The 21,041-nt window shown below is 49.8% G+C and overlaps 8 protein-coding genes across 8 annotated transcripts; 5 read left to right on the top strand and 3 right to left on the bottom strand.

The window, feature by feature from the left end:
* Positions 1-1,478: 1,478 nt before the first annotated feature.
* P153DRAFT_286904 (HIRA-interacting protein 5) lies at positions 1,479-2,475 on the top strand (the record flags this gene model as incomplete). The annotated part of the gene is made up of 2 exons (XM_033663495.1): positions 1,479-1,724; positions 1,777-2,475. 2 exons carry the CDS (start codon positions 1,479-1,481, stop codon positions 2,473-2,475), a joined length of 945 nt encoding a protein of 314 aa, XP_033525285.1.
* A 2,205-nt stretch (positions 2,476-4,680) lies between these two features.
* On the bottom strand, positions 4,681-6,228 carry P153DRAFT_336901 (GroES-like protein; the record flags this gene model as incomplete). Its single annotated transcript, XM_033665724.1, has 4 exons — positions 5,922-6,228; positions 5,499-5,869; positions 5,039-5,450; positions 4,681-4,989 (listed from the first exon to the last, which is right to left on the bottom strand). Exons 1-4 carry the CDS (start codon positions 6,006-6,008, stop codon positions 4,681-4,683), a joined length of 1,179 nt encoding a protein of 392 aa, XP_033525284.1. The 5' UTR covers positions 6,009-6,228.
* Positions 6,229-6,484: 256 nt separating this feature from the next.
* P153DRAFT_430183 (NAD(P)-binding protein) lies at positions 6,485-7,475 on the top strand. Its single transcript, XM_033672824.1, has 2 exons — positions 6,485-6,666; positions 6,717-7,475. The coding sequence occupies exons 1-2, from the start codon at positions 6,538-6,540 to the stop codon at positions 7,374-7,376; spliced, it is 789 nt and encodes a 262-aa protein (XP_033525283.1). The 5' UTR covers positions 6,485-6,537; the 3' UTR covers positions 7,377-7,475.
* Positions 7,476-7,583: 108 nt separating this feature from the next.
* Positions 7,584-8,896, bottom strand: P153DRAFT_395301 (Aldo/keto reductase). The gene is made up of 3 exons (XM_033671394.1): positions 8,373-8,896; positions 7,934-8,323; positions 7,584-7,884 (listed from the first exon to the last, which is right to left on the bottom strand). The coding sequence occupies exons 1-3, from the start codon at positions 8,791-8,793 to the stop codon at positions 7,679-7,681; spliced, it is 1,017 nt and encodes a 338-aa protein (XP_033525282.1). The 5' UTR covers positions 8,794-8,896; the 3' UTR covers positions 7,584-7,678.
* Positions 8,897-9,640: 744 nt separating this feature from the next.
* Positions 9,641-10,618, top strand: P153DRAFT_287523 (DUF706-domain-containing protein; the record flags this gene model as incomplete). The annotated part of the gene is made up of 1 exon (XM_033663540.1): positions 9,641-10,618. The coding sequence occupies one exon, from the start codon at positions 9,641-9,643 to the stop codon at positions 10,616-10,618; it is 978 nt and encodes a 325-aa protein (XP_033525281.1).
* A 2,438-nt stretch (positions 10,619-13,056) lies between these two features.
* Positions 13,057-14,640, top strand: P153DRAFT_421905 (Di-copper centre-containing protein). Its single transcript, XM_033672337.1, has 4 exons — positions 13,057-13,429; positions 13,480-13,642; positions 13,692-13,969; positions 14,028-14,640. The coding sequence occupies exons 1-4, from the start codon at positions 13,248-13,250 to the stop codon at positions 14,557-14,559; spliced, it is 1,155 nt and encodes a 384-aa protein (XP_033525280.1). The 5' UTR covers positions 13,057-13,247; the 3' UTR covers positions 14,560-14,640.
* Positions 14,641-14,811: 171 nt separating this feature from the next.
* P153DRAFT_336884 (NAD(P)-binding protein) lies at positions 14,812-16,248 on the top strand. Its single transcript, XM_033665723.1, has 2 exons — positions 14,812-15,235; positions 15,289-16,248. The coding sequence occupies exons 1-2, from the start codon at positions 15,137-15,139 to the stop codon at positions 16,123-16,125; spliced, it is 936 nt and encodes a 311-aa protein (XP_033525279.1). The 5' UTR covers positions 14,812-15,136; the 3' UTR covers positions 16,126-16,248.
* Positions 16,211-20,301, bottom strand: P153DRAFT_395297 (WD repeat protein-like protein). The gene is made up of 3 exons (XM_033671393.1): positions 19,442-20,301; positions 19,122-19,393; positions 16,211-19,070 (listed from the first exon to the last, which is right to left on the bottom strand). Exons 1-3 carry the CDS (start codon positions 19,988-19,990, stop codon positions 16,634-16,636), a joined length of 3,258 nt encoding a protein of 1,085 aa, XP_033525278.1. The 5' UTR covers positions 19,991-20,301; the 3' UTR covers positions 16,211-16,633.
* Between the last annotated feature and the right edge of the window lie 740 nt (positions 20,302-21,041).

Below are 21,041 nucleotides of genomic sequence, written 5' to 3'. Positions count from 1 at the left end.
CCGATGCGCGACAGATATACAGTCACCCCGTAGCGTCTTTACCACGTCCGAAGGGCTTGTGACAGTGTTTTAAATGATGTGAAGGAGCATCGATCTAACACAAGGCAACGGACATATATGAAGGCAGCTCGAAGACGCTGAAGCGAGCGTTGCGTATGAACTTCACTCTTTCCGTGTCTTTGCTGGTCTTTACTGTGTGTAAAGGTGTTGGGTTCGAACATATATAATGCGTTGAAGAATCAAGCTTGTTCTTGTGTTGTATGTATCTGATTCGACAGATGTGTTGAGCTAAAGCTTGAACCATGGGTCTCATTCTGAAGACGTCAAGTATTGTAGCAGTCTATAACCGAATCTTCGCGTATCTAGGTATTGAAAAGGACGAGCTTGATACGCAGTCTAACCAGATGAAAGAGGAGTAGGAGGCTCTCGAGAGAAAGTAAAAAGCAAGACATAGAAGAGTTGCAAGAGAAGGAGTGTCTGAACCTAGGACGTTTAACCCTCTCATAACATAGGAATGAGTATGGTTTTTAGGATGTTGAAATTGTGGCCGAGTCGGGATAACATACGTCTTTCTTGATCAAAGCTATGCGTAATATCGTGACCAAAAACATAACGTAGAATAGGAAACCATACCGGCTGAGATTCGAGGCGACATGTTTTACGTCATCTAATGCGTTGGTATCCGCCTCTACTATCGATGAGACTTTAGGCTTCTTCTCGTAGGCCCTCGAGGTCTACAACTCCGATTCACTCCAGACGAGATAACTCTGCCGGGGAATAATCTGACGAGGTCCTCAACGGTTGAGTAGAACGTAACAGGTCGCTGTTTGGACCACGCGTGACAAAGTACGATCGTAGTTGATCGAATCTTTCGAATAGGCTTGCTTGCTGGCCTTGCTTTACGAGCCATCAACACAGCTGCCTGTGATAGTTTGATGACCACGCGTCTGTGATGTTGTCTTGTCTCATCTCACCGAGAGGTGAGAATACTAGTCCTTGAAATGGGATTATTGGATGTGGAATGCTGTGAAAGTATTTCAGAGCTCGAAGATATATAAAACGATGAAAGTATTCGAGATTTTATGGAAATAGCGCATCTAGAAGTACGACAAAAGGAGAAGATAAACCGAAACTCGACTTCGATCGGTATCAGATACATCCTGCGTTGTGTTCTTTTGGTTGAGCATTAATGATGTGGACTATGGAGCAAAGACGGCTATCACTCGAGCCGCCTCGAAGATATCTAGCTTGGAACGAGTACCATTACACACATATCAGATTTTCGAAAATAACCTGGCGCATCAAAGTTATTGGGAGAAGAGAGTGGAAGGAGTGAGGCGCGCGACTTCCAATTACACATTGGGAATATTGCTGAATAATCAACCGTCAACGTCATATTGGCGACCGAGGTCCCAAAACTTTGCCATTGCGACAACTCCAGTTTCCCCTCCAACTATTACTATACGAATCACATAAAAATGGCCTCAATAGTAATTCCCCGCTCTGCTATGCGCAACCTTTCCCGGGCCGTACCTTCCTTGCGCTCCAAGACTGCACGCGTCGCCACAAGATGTCTACATCAGAAATCGTCACCCATCACAGCATCGCCCGTCCAGCACCGACCTAGAGTACAGCCATGGGGCTTGAGTACCGCCTCCCCAGTTGTAGTAGCAGCAGCGCGCCGGACAATGTTCATCCAGACCGAGCCGACGCCAAACGCTGACGTATGTTTTCACCCTCGAACTCACCTTCGCATGGTTGTACTGACAATGCTAGGCCCTCAAATTCAACCCCAACCAACGAGTACTCCCCGAATCGGTGTCCTCGCCTTTCCTCGAATACCTCAATCCCCGCTCCACACTCGCACCGCCGCATCCTTCCCCACTCGCCGCACAGCTTCTCAACATTGACGGTGTCACATCGGTCTTCCTAAGCGTCGACTATATCACCGTTACCAAAGATAGCGCAACACCATGGGCGCACGTAAAGCCGGAAGTCTTTGCCATCATCAACGAGTTCCTGACGAGCGGCCAAGCAATTGTCAACACCGTAGCAGCCAAGGACGGCGAACAAGGTCAGGAGGGAACAGACGTTGACAGCCTCGCATACAACGAAAACGATGACGAAGTCATTGGCATGATCAAAGAACTCCTGGATACACGTGTCCGTCCTGCGATTCAGGAAGATGGTGGAGATATTGAGTTCCGCGGCTTCAACGATGGACAGGTGCTTTTGAAGCTGCGAGGCGCGTGTCGCACATGCGATTCGAGTACTGTCACACTAAAGAATGGAATTGAGAGCATGTTGATGCACTACATTGAGGAGGTGAAGGGTGTGCAACAGGTTTTGGACCAGGAGGAGGAGATTGCATTGAAGGAGTTTGCCAAGTTTGAGGAGAAGTTGAGACAACAAAAGGGTCCGGATGCGGCGCCTTCAACAGTTGGGAAGGGGAGTTTGGATTTGGCCGAAGGCTAGATGATGGGTTGGAAGTGCTCGAGATACCAATAGACTTCACGATCCAAATGGCGTACGTAAGAAACTACATTCATTGTAATGCCATTAACATGAATATACTCAGCAATGAATCGTCATGACACATCCCCAAGCTCGCCGAATTTGCCTCTTCAAAAACTCTTCTGCGACGTTCTTCGTTAGTGACATGGGATATCTACATTTGGTGTTATAAACGTTATCAGATGTAGTGATGTCAGTTGGCAGAAACGATATATAGACGACAAACACAAGCACCAAGTACAGGGCGCTTGGATGCAAGGCCTGGTAGAAGGACGAAAGAAGCGTATAGAAATGTGCAGAAAGGTAAGACGAACGGGACAGTAAACACAGAATACTGAGAATAGGATAAGATACCACTCGAACATTACCCGCAAACCTTTAATGATGTAAGTGAGAGGTCTTCATATAGGGTTCGCAATACTTTCGCTCCTCAGTAGGTGCAGTTGTCGTCTTCACTCGTTCCTCGATCAAACTTGATGATCATCTCCGACTTTGGACTGTCGTGAACCGTCACCTCAATTCTCGCTGTCTTAGTACTACTCGTGAAACTCTAGTTTCTGGGACCACATCCTTAAACTGACGCGGTTCTATGTGACGAATACCAGACGAGAGATGAGACTTCAGCAGTGCCATCGTCGGATTCTCATTGACTACTAACGAGCCATCGGTTCCGGTGGTAGAAGTAGGTAGTCTGGCTGTCGTAGAACTCGATGGCACTGACTCTACTATCCACATCCTGTGTTTCACTACACGAGGCTTGAGAGTTGCAATGCCGAAGGCTATAACACGGAACGCTACAACGGATTGCACTTTGGGGAGCACCTTGGCTTTGGTCTCGGCGGAGACGAAACATGGCACCAGCCTGGTGTTGTGGATGCTGCAGTCGACGAGGACGGCAGTGAAGAACTGAGCGAATGGGACAAAAAAACGTGATGATTGCTTGTCTGGAAGCGGAAGATCGAGAGGAATCCAATACAGTCATTTACTGTGTGATTGTAGGTGTTGAGGTACGAGGCACGAAAGTGGTAGGGTCAACTCACACATTGCCTTGATGTCGGGATGGCGGGCGATGCAGGATATACTGGCACCGTTCGTTTCTTTATGTGGTCATTGTGCTGTGTTCCTCATCTGTCAATATGTTCAAGACGTTCATTGATCACCAGGTACCTCCAAATAGCAGCTTTGCCATATACACAAATGGAAAGACAACAGCGAGATGCATATAACACTCAGTACTGTGCTCAACGGCGTGTCCCAAAACATGAGCCTGCAAACTCCAATCGCCTTGGTCGTTCAGTGTGGATTTTGACGCCTCGTGGCTCGAGGTTCTCCTTCGCTTGTGCAACTTCTCTTAGATTTGGCGTAACGCTACCAAGTCGATGTTTGGCGTACGGCGAAGAGAATCGTCCGCGTAATACAAGCAAGAGACGGTGATCTAGAATCTGCGCGTATGTTTGGCTATTGCGAGTTGTTTAGTCGTAGGATTGAGGCGTTGGAAAGGGTGCTACAGCGTAAGGTATCTTTCAGAGTTGCTACTTAATTTCGCGTTAACATGAGGATGTCAAACTCATCTTTCACACCAAGCTTGCCTTTCAAACACCCATAATACCTACTTAGAAGACGTGTCCTCGCACTTCCATCAACCGCATCCCAACAAGTGCACCCATGGTGCCTAACAACTGACACACGTGTTACCATCGGAATCGAATCTTGGGGAGGACTCGGCACTTCAATTGAGTAGCACAACGAACATCGCGGTTTTGACTTGCAGGTGTTGTAGCGCAATTGTGGGGTACGAGTGGGTCGAGGGGTTGAGGGTGATAAACAGGGTAATTCTCCCCGTCGCACGCATCCTAGAACTCGCCTTGCACTACCTTCGGAACGGCTATGGCGCGTGGCTTGAGCATGCACACGAAGGGCAGGTGTTGGAACGGGAGAGAAAATTCGACAACACCCGAGATCAGCATCCGAAGCCTTATTGAGAAGGTTTAAGCGATGGTCAAAACGTCCGAAGGGTAAATGCAGGCAAAAAGCATAAGTACCCTGATTACGTCATTTGAAGATTGTAGACATTTGCTTACAGTGCATCAACAAATGTGTTCAGGATAACTACAGCTATGAACACTCTAAATTCGCCTTCCCAAATGCTAACGCCTGATGAAAAGCTTACAAATCCTCCCCAGTCTCAAGCACAACCTTGATAACCAGATTACCGCTGTCGTCTTTCGTCTTCCCGGCCATCTCGAAAGCTTCTACCGCAGCGTCCAATCCCTTGTATCTGTGTGTTACCAGCTTGGAAAAGTCTGGGTAGTCTACTCCTTTTTTCGAAACCACTTCGATGCCAATGGGATATGTATTGGCGTATCGGAAGACACCGAGGATGTCAACTTCGCGGAGAGCTGCGGCGGAGATGGGAAGTGTTTGGATAGGTGTTCCCATGCCAATGAGTAGAAGTTTTCCGCCTGGTCGTATCGCCTGGTATTTGTTAACTATTGTTTCGTTCCAGCAACGTGCTTGAACTTACAAAGATTGACGCCTGTACACAAGAGGGCACGCCAGTGCACTCAAAAACAGCGTCCACTTCGCCAATTTCTCCACTGCTTCCCTTCTTCGTCTTTCCAATATCTGCTGCAATCTCCTTCGCAATCTCGAGCTGCTCTTCTATCGTGTTCCCTCGTTTCATAGGCACCGTGAAACCTCGATCTGCAAAGTTGTTTTCCACGGCGAAGTTCACTCGGCCAGCGTCGATATCAGCGATGACCACAGTGCCAGCACCGGAGATTTTGGCCATGGCGGCTACTAGAAGACCGACCGCACCGGCTCCAAACACAAGCACCGTTGCTCCTGCTGCAAGCTGCGCTCGCTTCGAAGCTTGTATTGCTACACTCAGCGGCTCAAGAAGCGCACCTAAATCCAGCGACATGTCCTCGGGCAGCCTATACGGATCAGCAAAGTCGCACCCTCAAGACCCGTTCTGAACTCACTTATGACACCAAGCTGCTGGGTGATTGATACGATCCTGTAACGTTCCCTGCGCATGCGGAATCGCCTTAGCACTACTCCGGAACCTCATGCCCTTGCAGATGTTGTATCTTCCCTCTTTGCACCTCTCGCACTTTTCACATGGCAAGCCAACTTCAAGCGCGACTTTGTCCCCGATCTTGAAGTTCTGAACTTCGGAACCCACACCAACTACGATACCAGCAGATTCATGACCAAGCGACAAGGGCTCACAGACGAGGATATCGCCGTTGCGGTTGTGTCGGTAGTAGTGTAAATCTGAGCCGCAGAGGCCGGTACTGCGGATACTGATCTGGAGATCATTTGGTGATGGGGGCAAGATGGAGCGCGATTCCTGCGGTGGTGTCAGCAATATCATTGTAGTTTTGAGGTTTCTGTTGACCTACAATCCTTAAGTCTTTCGCGCCGTGAAGAACCGAGGCGCGAATTTGCTTCGCGTTCGACGCGAGATTGGGGTTCTCTTCTGCAGTCATGGTGTTGTGTGGTTAAGAATCAAGTATGTTTAGGCTGACTGAAGGGTCGCGAGATGTGGGTCATAAAGCTCGAATGTTACAATTAGGAACAATAAAGCTCAACGCGTGCAATTGTTGTCGACGTTAGTGGAATTGAAGCGAAATGAAAGAAGAGCGAAACTGTCTCATGGGACCTATCGAGAGCTATTATGCGCCATGCGCTCGGCGACCTTTCCCCAGAAGCTCTGTAGAATATGGAGAAGAATTCCTAGTTCGGCGTTTGATATGCCGCTGGTTCAAACGCCGATCTAGTGGTGGGGTAGCTTTCCGAACGTGGAGCGAGGTCGACGTTTTAGATCACGCGGCTGAGAAATAACGCGTCCCAAAAACCTTGAAACCTTTGTCGAGGGAGATACTCTAGTTCCTATCCTCCAACTAATTTACACATCTGTTGCTCAGAGCCAGAGAACAGTTCTTTGTATACACACTTCCGTTCCGAACTACAACAACACTATTCCGAGCACCGACAACAAAGTCTGAACACGACAACATGACTTCAGTACAGCAGCTATTCTCCCTCGAGGGCCAAACCGCCCTCGTAACAGGCGGTACACGGGGTATTGGTCAGTCTATGGCAATTGCCCTCGCAGAAGCAGGAGCAGACATCCTCCTCGTCCAGGTAACCCGACCTCTCCATCCACCCAGAGACCTCAACTAACAGCACTCAAGCGCGACACCTCCAACCAATCCACAAAAGAAGCCATTGAGAAACTTGGCCGCAAAGCAACAATCTACACCGCCGACCTTTCCTCTTCATCCAGCGTCTCTAATCTGGTCCCTGCCGTCCTGAAAGACGGCCATAGAATCCACATCCTGCTCAACTGCGGCGGCATCCAGCGTCGACATCCTGCGCACCAATTCCCAGACTCTGACTGGGAAGCTGTGCTCCAGGTGAATCTGACATCCGTCTTCACGCTATGCCGAGATGTCGGCGCACACATGCTGGAGCAGCCAAATGACCTGCCACTACAGCGTCGCGGGTCTATCATAAACATCGCGTCGCTACTCACGTTTCAGGGCGGGATCACGGTGCCAGCCTATGCAGCGAGTAAGGGCGGGGTTGGACAGTTGACCAAGGCGCTGAGTAATGAGTGGGCCAGCAAGGGCGTGACAGTCAACGCTGTTGCGCCAGGGTACATCGCGACTGAGATGAACACTGCGCTTATACAGGATGAGAAGCGTGCCGAGAGTATCCTAGCGAGGATTCCGGCTGGACGATGGGGCGCACCCGAGGACTTCAAGGGTGTGATAGTTTATTTGGCGAGTGCAGCAAGTGCGTATGTAAGTGGAGAGGTTATTACGGTCGATGGAGGTTGGATGGGGAGGTGATTGTATTGTATTATATATGTCGTCAGCAAGATAGACTTCAATCTTTAATTGGTGTTTCGTGATTATATAGCTCTCTATGGTCCAATCAAACACTTTGTCTGATCAAAGCTGATAATACTCATAGAAGAAGTTATGTGAGACCTGTATGGTGAACGTAGGAGAAAATTGTACATCACGAAACGCATGTATCAGTGCACAGAGGATAGAAGGTGTATCTATACCAAATCATAAATATGTCTATCTAGGGGGTATCCCATTCCTGCTCATGCGCAAAGACTTCATAACTTAATCGCTCCAGTAATTCAGCCACTCAAATCGATACCCTCGGTTTTATCCGGGAATCCGCAGTTGACACCGAATGGCGGGTATACATATCGGTTGATGCCCTTGTTCTTGTGGACGGCTTCGAGCTTCTTCATGTCCGAGGCGTCGAGTGTGATGAGCTTGCTGTTTTCCTCGATGCGCGACGGAGTGACGGATTTGGCGAGAACGGAAGCGTTACGGGCGACTGGGCAAAGTCAGTATTACTCGGATGGTCATTCTATCAGGAGACTCACGATGGTAGCTCAGGAGGACTGTGGCAGGGCCAACGCTGTGTTTCTTGGCGACATCGATAACATCCTCATCCTTGAACAGAGGCGACCCAGTGCTGCCCAGAGGGCTGTATGCAGTGATGTGAATACCCTTATCTTTGCAGAAGTCGTAAACTTCTTGTTGTGGGCACAGCGGGTGGTTCTCGATCTGGTTGACGGCGGGGGTGATGGTGGCTTGAGCAAGCAGCTTCTCCATGTACTTGACAGAGTAGTTGGCGACACCAATCGCCTTAACCTTCTCGGGGTGCTCTTGGATGAGCTTCTCCATTCCCTTCCATGTCTCGATGTGGGTGGTGGAGTGGTCAATGTCGCGCGCGACACCATCCTCTAGTTTAGGGAAGAGAGGGTGGTTTCCTGCTTATGTCAGTTTCGATGCTCAGCTCTTAACACGGCCTAAACTCACCTTTGGGGTTCATGGGCACTGGCCAGTGCACAAGGTACAAGTCGACATATGGCGTCTTCAGCAGATCCAAGCTCTTCTGCAGACCCTCTTCTGTCCGAGTGTGGAATGTGCACCACAGCTTGCTCGTGATGAACAGATCCTCGCGCTTCACGATGCCTCGCGAGATGACATCCTGTAACGCCTCGCCGACCTCATCCTCATTTTGGTAGCAGAAAGCGCAGTCGATGTGTCTGTAGCCCGATTCAATGGCGTGGACGACGGCCTTCTTGACCTCACCAGGCGCAGACTGCCACGTTCCCAGGCCAAGGGCAGGGATTGTGGCGCCAGTGTTGAGGGGGATTGCGGTATTCATTTCAGGGGTTGGGTTGAGAATGTAGTTAGGGGTAGCTTTGAGTATGAAATTGGAGAGAGAAGGGTTCATCTTCAGGATGTTTGAGGTATATGTAGTCGAGTGTTTGAGCGGCCGCTTTCCTCTGGCACAACAACTGATTTTCCGTCCTGAACTACTACGTCAAATGTAATTGATGGATTCGTCTCCTAATCAAAAGCCGATTGCCCCACCAGAGTACCCCGCCACGTGCCAAGCCTCACGTTGCCTAGCACGCTATTACCGTTTCGACACGAGTCGGGGAAGTCCCGACCGAGCATCACGTGCTCTCCAAACCGGGCAGGTTCGCCATCGTCATGGGGCACATCCGTGTGATGAACAGCTCTTCCCCACAACTTCCAACTTCCGGCACCAGTCCCTAGCAAGGCGACGGCGAAAATTACCCGACTTGAATAACGTTACAGTCGGCCGGAATTAATTGCCCGACAATATGCGATCTAGAAGCGCAGACAGCCAACCACCATCCTCGTGCTTCCAAAGCCATCCGACTTCTAGATTCACAAATCATTTTTCTGCACTGCGGGGTGCGATTGACAGCGGCGAAAATTCCCCCGCATCATCTTTGTACCTCCTTTGGGCTCAACAATGTGGAGGCTCCTCTCTGAGTGGATTACAGTGGAGAGGGATGATGGCGATGTGAGAAATCTGCCACCCTCTACAGGCTGGTACTACTTCGGGTGATTTGGGAAGTCCCGCTCAACCTGGAAAGAATCTTGTTAGAGGTGCTGCAGGCACAAGAGGATAAGTATCTCTCATTCTTCACGCAAGGCTTTCATATCATCACCTACTTCTCATCCCCGTCCCATACTCTATATCATAGTCAACCGTACTCTTGCCAGCACTCTTCTTCTATACCTCGAATCCATATTTTCTATCCACAATGGCACCAGGCGCCATCTTCGAGGAGCCCAATGTGGCTGAGCCATTCAACAACCGCGATGGTTCAGCCCTTGAGGCCACTTCCGACCTGATCGACGATGTAAACGTTCTCAAGGCTGCCATGAAGGTGAAGAACGGCACCGCCACACAAGAAGAGAAGGACATCTACGAGCGATCTGAGTTCGACGCCGAGAAAGACAAGACACAATTCAGGCAGTACGAGGACGCATGTGACCGTGTCAAGAATTTCTACCGCGAGCAGCATGAGAAGCAGACTGTGGCCTATAACCTAAAGGCTCGCAACCACTTCTACAGCAAGACACGTGCCGAGATGACCATCTGGGAGGCAATGGAGAAGCTCAACACACTGATCGACGAGAGCGACCCCGATACATCCCTCTCCCAGATTGACCACCTCCTCCAATCCGCCGAGGCCATCCGCCGTGATGGGAAGCCCCGCTGGATGCAACTCACAGGCCTGATCCACGATCTTGGCAAGCTCCTCTTCTTCTACGACGCCGAGGGCCAGTGGGACGTAGTCGGTGACACATTCCCCATCGGCTGCGCCTTTGACAAGCGAATCATCTACCCCGATACATTCAAGAACAACCCAGACTACAACAACGAGATCTACAGCACAGAACACGGCATCTACGTCCCAGGCTGCGGCATGGACAACGTCATGTTGAGCTGGGGACACGATGAGTACCTATACCACATCATGAAGGAGCAGTCAACCATTCCTGATGAGGGCCTTGCCATGATCCGCTACCACTCTTTCTACCCATGGCACAAGGAGAATGCGTACAGATGGATGATGAACGAGAAAGATGAGCGTATGCTGGAGGCTGTCCGAGCGTTCAACCCATACGATCTGTACAGCAAAAGCGATGATGTGCCCAAGGTGGAGGACCTGAAGGAGTACTACATGGACATTATCGACGAGTTCATTGGCAAGGACAAGAAGATCAGGTGGTGAACAGAGGTTGGGATGAAACATTGTCTTTTGGCGTTTGTGGAAACATTATTAGCGGCACGGAGAGCCAAACAGGCCCGTGAAATGAGATTTAATGAAATAGAATATATTATGACTACACGCTTTTATCTTGCTTGATTGTTATTATTCACACTACCTTCCCAACACTGCTCCGCTCACCGCCATCCCTTGATTTTTCTTCTTTCTTACCATACTCACTCTAGAGAAGAAACCTTCATATTGATGACATCTCTTTCCTCACCCGACGCTTCTGTTCTCCCGCGCTGAGCTTCCGCGGATGTGCAGATGGCGTGGGGTTGTGAGGAGCCGGGTCGAGAAAAGAGAAATCAGAACTGTTTTTGGATAATGGCAGGCGTTTACCGATCACTTGTTACAAAGGTTTAGTCGCTAAATCTTGTGTAACAATACTGTAGTGTTGTTGCAAGTTTCTGTAATAGGTTGTATTATATATACTTGCGCATTTGTTGTGGATGCGGGAGCAGGCTTTTGGGGAACTGGCACGGTCGCCAGAGTGCTTAAGAGTGTAGACCTAGGGACAACTCTATGAGCAACTGTGTCTAACTTTGCAGCCTGGAGTATTCTGTTGTTGGCTTCCATCACGAGTCACATGTGATATCGTTGATCTTCGCCAGGCCAAAACATGGAGTTGGCCCAGTTGAAACGTCGACAATTGTGCATCAAACAAGCAACATATCTACGGTCAGGAAAATGTATATATCCCGGGCCTCGCTCAGTACGAGCGGTCCATTCATAGAAATAAGCCGTTGCATGCAGTGAAGATGAAATCGAAGGGCCGTGCAGAAACGAGTGGAAGTTTCACCCGATATTGTATACTGTGAAAGGCATATCAGATCGGGCTAACCAAGTAACTGGATAGGATAGACTTCTCGAAAGGTTATTACTTTGCCTTTTGAGGCATAACTTCACATCAATTAGGGCGTTTGATCCTCGTCCGTCAATCAAGGAAGACGTACGCGTTTCTCGGCGTGCAGCTATAGATGAAGAATAAGGTTTCGTCTCAATAAGCCTTGCAGGATCAAGTCTCCAATGAACTCTATTTACTTTGACCTGATTGGTAATGTTCCTTATCTTGAGTAAGATCCATATTAGTTGCATCCGACCATTAAACCTGTATCCATGCAGGGTATCTGGCTTGGGTCTGTTATTGTCTGACTACTTCCACGTTGACGAAGAGGTCAACGGAAGAACCCATGGCGAAGAAGCCAGTATCTACAATTTATGAGTTACGCATAGTGATACATGATCGTGTATCCCAAGTTCGAAAGCGCGAACCGTTCTCAAAGACATGTTCAACAAGTTACGAACTTGCTCCTCGGAGTTGCAAGTATTTGTGGAGTTAAGAGGACGGAAATTTGTAACGTTGGAACAAGAGAAACGAAGGAGCGGGCAGCTACGCCGCAATCCTGTGCCAAGGGTATTAATTCGCGCACACAGTAGGATGAATTCGTACCTCGACCACATTCCATTCACCAAGTGTTCAAAATCCCAGTTACAGGTTCACCACGAAACAGACAGATCATAAGATTGTATATCAATTCAGTCGCTTGGTGTCTACAACAGTTCTGGAGCAGATTTTAAAAGCCCACAGACCACTATTTGGTATGCGGTGGCGCCAATCGCTTAACAACAGGCATAACTCGATTCTCTACCCTTGCTCAAGCGTCTTATTCAAGTAAGGATCTGAAAGAAATCCACTAGTAAAGACCCTCCAGAGGGCCCGCTTGCCGCGCTAGATCTCGGATCGCGCCAGACACGGTAGTAACCGTCCACCTTTTTGTTGACTACTGGATTTCCAGGTAAACCCTCATGTGTATATCACTGTAGTGTCGTCTCTTGTATGAGTTTGCAAGTTAGACTCCGTAAACCGAGCACTTATGCCCCCTACTGGGCGCGTAAACATCAACATCATCCTGCAATATCATGACGAAGCCAGTCTTAGCTGAGTTGGCAAGGTGCAAAGGACAACATGACATACTGAGCCCCACACCATCATCTTGGTCCGATTGGAGGATTGTTTGACAACCATAGTAAACCCTTCGTCTAGAAGAGGTTGATAGGAAGGATTGATGCCCTGCTCGTTCAACGGCTTTCGTCCATATCGCCGATGATAACCAGGGGTTAGAGATACTTAGTATGGTATGGTATTGAGTTGACATGAGATCAGGAGGCTTGACCGCTCAATCCCATTAACCTTGTGCGTCAAGTTGTGGCCTGAGACTTTGAGTTTAACCCATATCCTTGCATCGGCACAGATTTCCCGAATATCGTGTCTTTTTCGACCTTCAGATGGTTGATCAGACGGCCTGGATGGTATCGCCCGTACTCTTGGTCCTGGTTCTGCTTATTTTATGGACGGTCGTCTAACCGTAAATATACAAGTCATTTGCAGGGGGAGTTCTCCGCTACCTAATACTTGGGCCACGCAAATTCTGTTCCACAAGCCAGAAAGGCTTAAGACTGCTACTCCCTTCAGCTGCTGGAAACCGAATAGTCTCATTCGGGTGTCACCAGACGTTGTCTTTTTGTCAGTCCGCTCAAAACTTACCTTGCCGATAAACTCGCCACGCGAACGCGATATCTCATTCTGACGATGAAGTTCTCCGGTGTGATCGCAGCAGTAGCAACGCTAGTGGGCAGCATCGATGCCACTCTTTTGGAAAGCGATTTACTCTCTGCTCAAGCAGTGTTGAATCTGGGAGTTCATGTGGCTCAGAACGGCTACCCGAATCCCCAAAAGTGCACACTGAGGAACGTGGCTATTCGACGGGAATGGTTCGTATACAATTTTGAGATATGAATTCCAGTTGGCTAATGTCTTCCAGGTCAACACTATCGAAGTCGGAGAAATTGAACTATATCGACGCTGTCAAATGTCTAGCCAAGAAGCCCGCGAGGACTCCAGCTGCCATTGCTTCTGGAGCGAGGAACCGATATGACGATTTTGTGGTGACACACCTTCAACAAACTCCATACATCCACGTAACAGTGCGCTCATCGGACCTCTGACACACTTTGCAAAGCTGATTTTCCATAGGGCAACTTCCTCACTTGGCACAGGTATTTCACCTGGGCTTACGAGCAGACACTACGCAATGAGTGTGGCTACAAAGGTTATCAACCTTACTATAACTGGCCACGATGGGCCGATGACCCAACCAAGTCACCATTGTTTGATGGAAGTGCGACGAGTATGTCCGGAGATGGTGCCTTTGTTGCCAACAGAACTGGCTACTGCCTTCCGAGTGAGGCGCGCTGTTTCACGGTTCTTCAACCTGGGACTGGTGGTGGTTGCGTTTCTGGACCCTTCCAAAAGTGAGTCTGATTTATGTCAGCATTCCAGCGATGATGATCATGTGTTAACCTCTGCTAGCTTTACCGTCAACCTTGGACCCGGACAATCCCATGGGTGGGACGTCAAGCCCAACCCTCAGGCTGACGCCCTGGGATACAATCCTCGCTGCCTCAAACGTGACATCAACACGCAGGCCTCAAAGGACACGAGCGACGAGAACGTCAGCAATCTCATCAAAAACTTCCCTGACGTTGCCAGTTTCCAGTCGAAGATGCAGACCTTCCAAGAGGATGGTAATATAGGAGTTCACAACGGAGGACATTACACTGTTGGTGGCGATGCTGGATCGGACTTTTCCGTCTCGCCCGGCGACCCTGGCTTTTACTTCCACCACGCGATGATTGACCGTACCTGGTGGACCTGGCAAATGCATGATATCGACAACAGAATGATGGTCATCGCCGGCACACTTACTTTCAGGAACGACCCACCGACCCGTAACGCCACGCTTCAAGACACGCTGACCTTGGGATATGTTGGTATGCCGAACATCACTATCGCTGATGCCGTGAACACGCTTGATGGCCCGTTCTGCTACATCTACGGATAGGGGAGATTTGTAGAAAGAGTGGATGACACCATGCCTCGATCATACATGTAGCAATTTTCCTTAGAAGTAATGTTCATAGACCTGAAAATTAATCACCTTTTCATACAATGAACACGTTAGAGCACGGCTTGATGAACGATTCAGTAGAACGTTTTGAAGACCATGAATCGCATAGGTGGGTCCGGCCGCGACGGAACGACGACACGCTTGAAGCGGTCCGCCGCTCGCCACTTCCTAATCCAACCTCTGCCATAACGCCACCAGTGTAATCTTGCGAGCACGGCCTGAAAAACCCGTTATGCATAACAATGAATAGTTTGTTCTTTCAGAGGGATCTCAAAACGATTTTCTTACTGCCGAGGTGACGTCATCGCGATCGCTGCAAAAACCTCATCAAGTGTGTGTAGTATGACAAATCATTACCAGCAAGACGGCGGTGTCATGGCAGTCGTGATACCCATAGTTAATAGTATAGATGATTGGTAATACTATACTTCAAAACTAAACCATCCACACCCCTACTATCTCGCCATCAACCTACACCGTCAAACTCTAACCAGCACAACCACCAACGAAGATGCTCGCCCTAACCAGCACAACCGGGAAACTCGGTTCAGCAGTCCTCCGAGCAATACTAGACAACCAACTCATAGACCCCAAAGAGCTCGTCATCTGCGTACGTCCAACCCCATCCTTTGGGTCTTCCATTCCTAACACCCCACACAATAGACTTCCTCAAGTCCCAAAGAAGGCTCCACGCCATCCCAAACCCACAGCATCACCACCCGTCACGCAACATTCGACCAGCCTTCCTCCCTCGTACAAGCATACACAGGATGCACCGCGCTCTTCCTCGTCTCCACGCCCCATATAGCCATGGACTACAACAACGCGCCCTTATGGCAAGGCAGGGAAGCACATCACCGCGCCGCCATCGATGCCGCTATCCAAGCCGGCGTAGAACACATCTACTACACGTCGCTCGCGTTTGCGAATCCGAGTAAAGCCGGGGTGATGCGGGCGCACATACGAACTGAGCGGTATCTGAAGGATTTGGAGCGCGAGGGCAAGGTTAAATTCACTATACTAAGGGAGGGGTTGTACAACGAGAGTTGGCCATTGTATTTTGGGTACTACTTCGGTTTGAAGGAGGATAAGAGGAGTGAAGTGGCGGTTGCGGGTGATGGGTCGGTGGCCTGGACAGCGATTGCGGATATGGCGTTTGCGACGGCGAAGATCCTGGCTGCGCCGAGTGAGGAGTGGGCGGGCAAGATGGTCTATCTGAGTCAGAAGAAGACGTGCACGCTGGAAGATATCGCGGGGATTGTGAGCAAGGTCAGGGGTGAAGATGTTAAGCTCAAGGTTGTGGGGAAGAAGGAGTATGAGGACTTTTATGTCGAGGAGAAGGGCATGGAGAGGCCGTCTGTGGAGTGGTGGAGTAGCACGTATGATGCTTTGCGAGACGGGGAGTGCGCGATTGATGACCCGACGTTGGAGACGATGCTAGCTCAAGCTGGGCGGTCGCCGAAAACGATCGAGGACACGATCAAGGAGATGTTGAGGTGAAAGTCTGTAGGTTGGTTAAACAAGATAAATGGCGACATACGGTACACACTGGGTTTTCATCAGCTTTCTAGGTAGTTTATCCTTCAATCTAATAACCTCGACACTGCAGAGCCATGTCAGAATACGAAATGGACACAAGTCTTGATTGACAATTTGCCCATGGCTGGAAAAGACGATGACACGCGAGCACACTGCCCATAAACGCGAGGGAACATTCCCTGATAAATACGTGTTTGGAATATTTCGAATAAAATAGATTCTCTCCTTCCGCAGAGTCAGGAATGTACTAAAGACTACGATTAAGCATGGAAAATGGTATCAAGAGAAGAATTCGACCTGAGTGTCTTCCACCCTTCCTCTTGCTTCTCCACAACTCAAACGCCAATATGTTCGTTAAAAATGGATGAGCCTCCCAAGGTCTCCGAAACGCCAGATATGTCTACACAGCTTTCTCCTTTCAGCGCCGTTGTTCGTGAAGAATCGCATGATCAGTTCATAAGCCCGTAGTTTACCCAGTTTTATGCCGTAGCAACCCAATATCTGTTGGTGCAACCTCAGCTGAGGGGATATCATCTGTCGTAGCTGACTCAAATGTACTAGTAGATGCAGTCTCGTTGGAGCAAGGATCCTGTGCATCTCTACTGTGTTGGCGTACGAGCTCTGGAGCTGTGTCTCGAACGGGCGATGGTGCGCCTGATAGGCCTTCACTACGCTGACGTACCTCCAAGGCTACGCGTTCAGCAATCCTCTCATCCATAAGTGATACAAGCCTCTCCGAATATTGATCGAGCATCTTCGCCATGATAGTCTCGTCAAATTCTTTAGACTTGACGCGTTCGCCGACTGCTCTCGAAGTTGCTGCAAGTTCACGCTCAACTTCTTTGACGAGCTCAGAGCTGAGAGTGTCAGTGCTGTTTGCGAGCCGCTTGCGATAGGCGCGCAACGATCGGCAAAGACTCTCAGTCGACGCGCCCAAACTCCCAAACTCATTGACAGGAGCCTTGGACCGGGTCTTTACATCCATTGATGCGCGTCTCTTTGCGTGCTGTGGATTACGAGGACTTGGTGGGGAAGGAGAGCGATTTCGATTTCTGCGTGTTGTACCGTAACCTTGAGAGCTTCCTGTGCGACTTTCTCGTGTTGATATCGGCGACGCTTCGAGTTTTGGTATGCTGAACTTGGAAAGCTTTGTTCGCAACTTTGGTGACCTGTTGCCTGTGGGAGTGACATTATCATCCTCAGGTGAGCGTTGAAATCGCGCCATTTCGGAGTTTGAAAGTACGCGTCTCAAGGGAGGCTTAGTCGCAAGCAGGTCTTGGTTTGAAGGCGTGTTTGGACCAAGAAGATCCATCGACCTGGAAACGTCGTGACGGCTAGGCGCCTGTATCGCTAGATCCCAGATGAAGATAGTTCCATCTACTGCGACCGTTACAAGAGATTTTTCGTTCGAGTTATCCACGCCGCCAGACGACTGGACTAGGGCGATGTCGGACACACCCTCAGTATGACCCCAGTCGCGAGCGATTAAGGCGCCATTCTCGTCGTAGATCCGTATGGACTTGTCCGTACTTGAGACTCCAGCGATCAACGGGGAGCTCCAGCCGCGTGGAACATGAGCTATTGAGGACAGAACGACAGCGTCACCTCCATCGGTGTCAGTTGTGCGAAAACTACTCAAACATTGACCATTTCGCGTATCGTATTTGTGGACTTGACGGTCGATCGTTGACACGAGCAAAACGTCGTCCTGCTCAACATCCCAAGCCAATGACACTGGAGTGGCCTTCAGATCAATGGTCCGCAGTATCATGAAAGCGTGCATAGTCTGGCCACTCTCCTCACGGGATACCAGATCACGCACGACAAGGGTCCGGTCGCTTGATGAAGAGACTAAGCGCGTGCCATTTCGTGAGAACACGATCCTGTTTACCGCTCCCGCATGTTCATCCATGGTCTGCAGCAGTTCCCATGTGTTATCGTTGAGCGCAAAGGTTTGAACCATGCGATCTCTGCTAGCACATGCGACGATGTTATGCTGTCCGTCCTGATGAATGGCGATGCTGGTGATTTCGCTTGCATGTGCTTTGAAGTCGAACACACTACTTTTTGTTTTGCAGTCCATGATTCTCAAAACACCATATTTATCTCCAGCTACCAGAAAGCTGGCATCGTTCGAGGCACGGACCGTTTTCAACTCGTTAGGCATAACATCGACTCCTTCAACCTGTTCGAGTGGTATCCGCATTGTGCCCTTAGAGTTTCCATCTGGGTTCCAGAATATAACCATCCCACCAGCAGACCATGTGTAGTAGGACGCCTCCATGAAATTTGGCGAAAGAACAGAAACTCCCAGCACAGAATCGCCGTGAGCAGGCATAGTGTGTATCAGCTCCCCCACGGTGGTTTCGTCTGCTCCACATAGCTGCGATAGGTGGATAGCGCGCTCTGAGTCGACAGTGATAACGTAGTCGGCCAAACAAGCGATTGCGCCGATCTGTTCGGAATCCGCTACTGAAACTGTTGGCGACTCGACTCGGGGAGTGGGCGAGGGCGGTGGTGTCAGTCTTTCGGTCATGTCGCGAACTTGGAGTGTTTTGAACCCCCCTTGACCACTCGCGAGATGTAGCCGTTCTTTAACGTCGACAGCCATTGCACTGACCGCAAACCCAGCATGACCTAGTCTCGTGAATGTTTGATCTCCGTTGGTATCGTCAATCAGACACATATCACCCTTGTCTGAGGCCACTATAGCTTTGTTTGCAGCTATCGGAACTACGCTTGTGAAGATCGCGTCATGCAGGTTGCCAAGAAGGCAATTTCTGCCCGGTAGAGTCTTATGAACGCTACTCGAGAGAGCAGACGTATCACTCTGGCGTGCTTTTGATGCTCGAATTGTGGCATTGGCCTCATCTATCTTCCAAACCTTGACGTGCCGCGTGCCAACGCTAGTTTGATTTCAGCTTCCACCATGTCCTCTGTTTGAGACGCAGACTTACGTGATAAGTTTATTTCCCATCCACGCCATGCGGTTTATGTTGCTGACACACTTGTTGCTGGCGAAAAGTGCAGCGGCGCCTGTTCGAGGATTGATGCTCCATATGTACAAGAAACCATCGTTGGAGAATCCTAAACTTGCGAGATAGCGAGAGTCGGGACTGAAAGCTACGCAGTTCACACCGAAAGAGTGATCCGAGATTGAAGTCAAGGGTGTGTCTGAGGGTGCATCTGGCAAGTTAGAGAAAATGAGGACTCTGGGCTTATAGCCAGTCTATACATGTCAGTAGGGCACCATGCGAACACCACCAGTATAACGTACCTCCCCCACAGCCAGGTACCTCCCATCAGGGCTCAAGCTGACACATGTCGCCGCCTTGACCTTGTCTTTGTTCGACCATGCTCTATTATTGGGCGAGTCGGCCCATTCGCTTGGGGCTGGTGATGTATGTGGCGAGATACCCGAGCCAGCGTCGCGAAGGGAAGCAGCTGTTCGACTGCGAGTTTCAATCTGGTTCGGCGTCGAGGGCCCGCCATAGATAGAGGCAGAAGGGTTGACAGGGTTTGTAGTTGGTCGTGCGCGGAAGAAACGCTGGGACACATGGTGTTCTTCGTTGATGGTCGCGACAACAGCAGCGGCGCCGGCTGTATACGAGAAGCAGCGTCCCGATGAGAGGCTGTCGAAGGCATTGGGCGAGTTGGTTGTAGTGCCGATGACCTGGCGGAGGGCGAGGCTCACTTCGGCGCGTTTCATCGGCGAGCGTGTGGGTGTGTTTTTGGGGAAGGGCGACGACGACGGGGTCAACTTGATAGCTCCCCCGAACGCGGGACTCATCATCCGGGTGTTGGTTGGCGTAGCGGTATGCGACATCGCTTCCTCCAGGTAAGTCGTGTAGGAGGATGGCGATAGCTAGCAGACATCTCAACCAGACGTCATGGCACTGGCTAGGTGCGCTTGCTCAGGGTAAAAGGCAGCGTGAAGCTCTCAATTGCAGCTTCAATGTTAATTGTATGACGACGAGGATATATTGGGTGGTGTGAGATGAAGGTGGAACTCGAAGCTAAGGCGGACAATTGCACCAGCCCTCGAAAAACCCCTTGCAGCGGATCGGGAACGTTCTGCAGTGTGAGGGTTTGTCTCTAGCCTCTGGCACAGATGGGAGCGGCGATCGTCACGCGTCTGTGCGCTTAGGCAAGAACTGTGTGCGCTTAGGCAGGAACGGGGCGACGACACGGCCATTTACAACCAAATTCTATCTCGCTAAGCCTCATCACCATGCATCAGCACCACAATCACACTCGCTACCGCGCGCCGCATCATTGGCGTTGTCTGATCTTTTGGCCATGTTGAGGCATGGTTGGCAAGCGGCACAAATATAATATGTTCAGCACTCAACTACGTCAACGAATCGCATGCCCCACGCCCCCTGTCATGCAGGTGTCCGTCGCTGTGTCACAGGGCAAGGGTTCACGTACTTCCTTGGAGCCTCATCATTTCGTACCACGTCGATAATCTCCGCTATCCGCATCTTGCTAGTTCGAAATCACGAAATCAGCTGATCTCTCTATTAGAAAGTCCCCAAGTCTTCATCACTTTCTGATTAAGGATTTCTGTACAACAATCACGATCTACTTAGAGGTAATGAAAAGTAACTTTTTGTTGTCGATGTTTTTCCAGGGCCGTTGTGGATCACATCCGTCGTCCATCGAACTCTGTTCTCCTTCAAATTGAATTACCAAATGTTCATCTCGTGCAATACGCCTTCCAAAACTTCTCCCTCCATGAATTGGATCCCTGTGAGGTCTCACGACTTCCTATGGAATGCAAAGGGCACGAAAACTCCACGCGAGGATAGCCATTAACCATGATTCAACTAGAGAGCAATGCTGTCCATAACTGTGTCTTTCCAAGCATCAAGTGT

The sequence above is a fragment of the Dothidotthia symphoricarpi genome (assembly GCF_010015815.1).
Source record: "Dothidotthia symphoricarpi CBS 119687 unplaced genomic scaffold P153scaffold_7, whole genome shotgun sequence".
Classification (NCBI taxonomy): domain Eukaryota; kingdom Fungi; phylum Ascomycota; class Dothideomycetes; order Pleosporales; family Dothidotthiaceae; genus Dothidotthia; species Dothidotthia symphoricarpi.
The sequence above is the reverse complement of the archived record's forward strand: the minus strand, read 5'-3'. Positions and strand labels throughout refer to the sequence as shown.

What these genes read in the sequence shown, in the direction of transcription:
- P153DRAFT_430183 (XM_033672824.1), top strand. Translation starts at nt 6,538, where the DNA reads ATGACTTCAGTACAGCAGCTATTCTCCCTCGAGGGCCAAACCGCCCTC. An exon ending in CAGACATCCTCCTCGTCCAG is followed by an intron (nt 6,667 to 6,716) that starts GTAACCCGACCT and finishes ACAGCACTCAAG; the next exon opens with CGCGACACCTCCAACCAATC.
- P153DRAFT_336884 (XM_033665723.1), top strand. Translation starts at nt 15,137, where the DNA reads ATGCTCGCCCTAACCAGCACAACCGGGAAACTCGGTTCAGCAGTCCTC. An exon ending in CCAAAGAGCTCGTCATCTGC is followed by an intron (nt 15,236 to 15,288) that starts GTACGTCCAACC and finishes CCCACACAATAG; the next exon opens with ACTTCCTCAAGTCCCAAAGA.
- P153DRAFT_395301 (XM_033671394.1), bottom strand. Translation starts at nt 8,793, where the DNA reads ATGAACCCTTCTCTCTCCAATTTCATACTCAAAGCTACCCCTAACTAC. An exon ending in AGTGCCCATGAACCCCAAAG is followed by an intron (nt 8,324 to 8,372) that starts GTGAGTTTAGGC and finishes TGACATAAGCAG; the next exon opens with GAAACCACCCTCTCTTCCCT. An exon ending in AGTCCTCCTGAGCTACCATC is followed by an intron (nt 7,885 to 7,933) that starts GTGAGTCTCCTG and finishes GACTTTGCCCAG; the next exon opens with TCGCCCGTAACGCTTCCGTT.
- P153DRAFT_421905 (XM_033672337.1), top strand. Translation starts at nt 13,248, where the DNA reads ATGAAGTTCTCCGGTGTGATCGCAGCAGTAGCAACGCTAGTGGGCAGC. An exon ending in GTGGCTATTCGACGGGAATG is followed by an intron (nt 13,430 to 13,479) that starts GTTCGTATACAA and finishes AATGTCTTCCAG; the next exon opens with GTCAACACTATCGAAGTCGG. An exon ending in GTTTCTGGACCCTTCCAAAA is followed by an intron (nt 13,970 to 14,027) that starts GTGAGTCTGATT and finishes AACCTCTGCTAG; the next exon opens with CTTTACCGTCAACCTTGGAC.
- P153DRAFT_395297 (XM_033671393.1), bottom strand. Translation starts at nt 19,990, where the DNA reads ATGTCGCATACCGCTACGCCAACCAACACCCGGATGATGAGTCCCGCG. An exon ending in GGTACCTGGCTGTGGGGGAG is followed by an intron (nt 19,394 to 19,441) that starts GTACGTTATACT and finishes TGACATGTATAG; the next exon opens with ACTGGCTATAAGCCCAGAGT. An exon ending in ATGGGAAATAAACTTATCAC is followed by an intron (nt 19,071 to 19,121) that starts GTAAGTCTGCGT and finishes AAATCAAACTAG; the next exon opens with CGTTGGCACGCGGCACGTCA.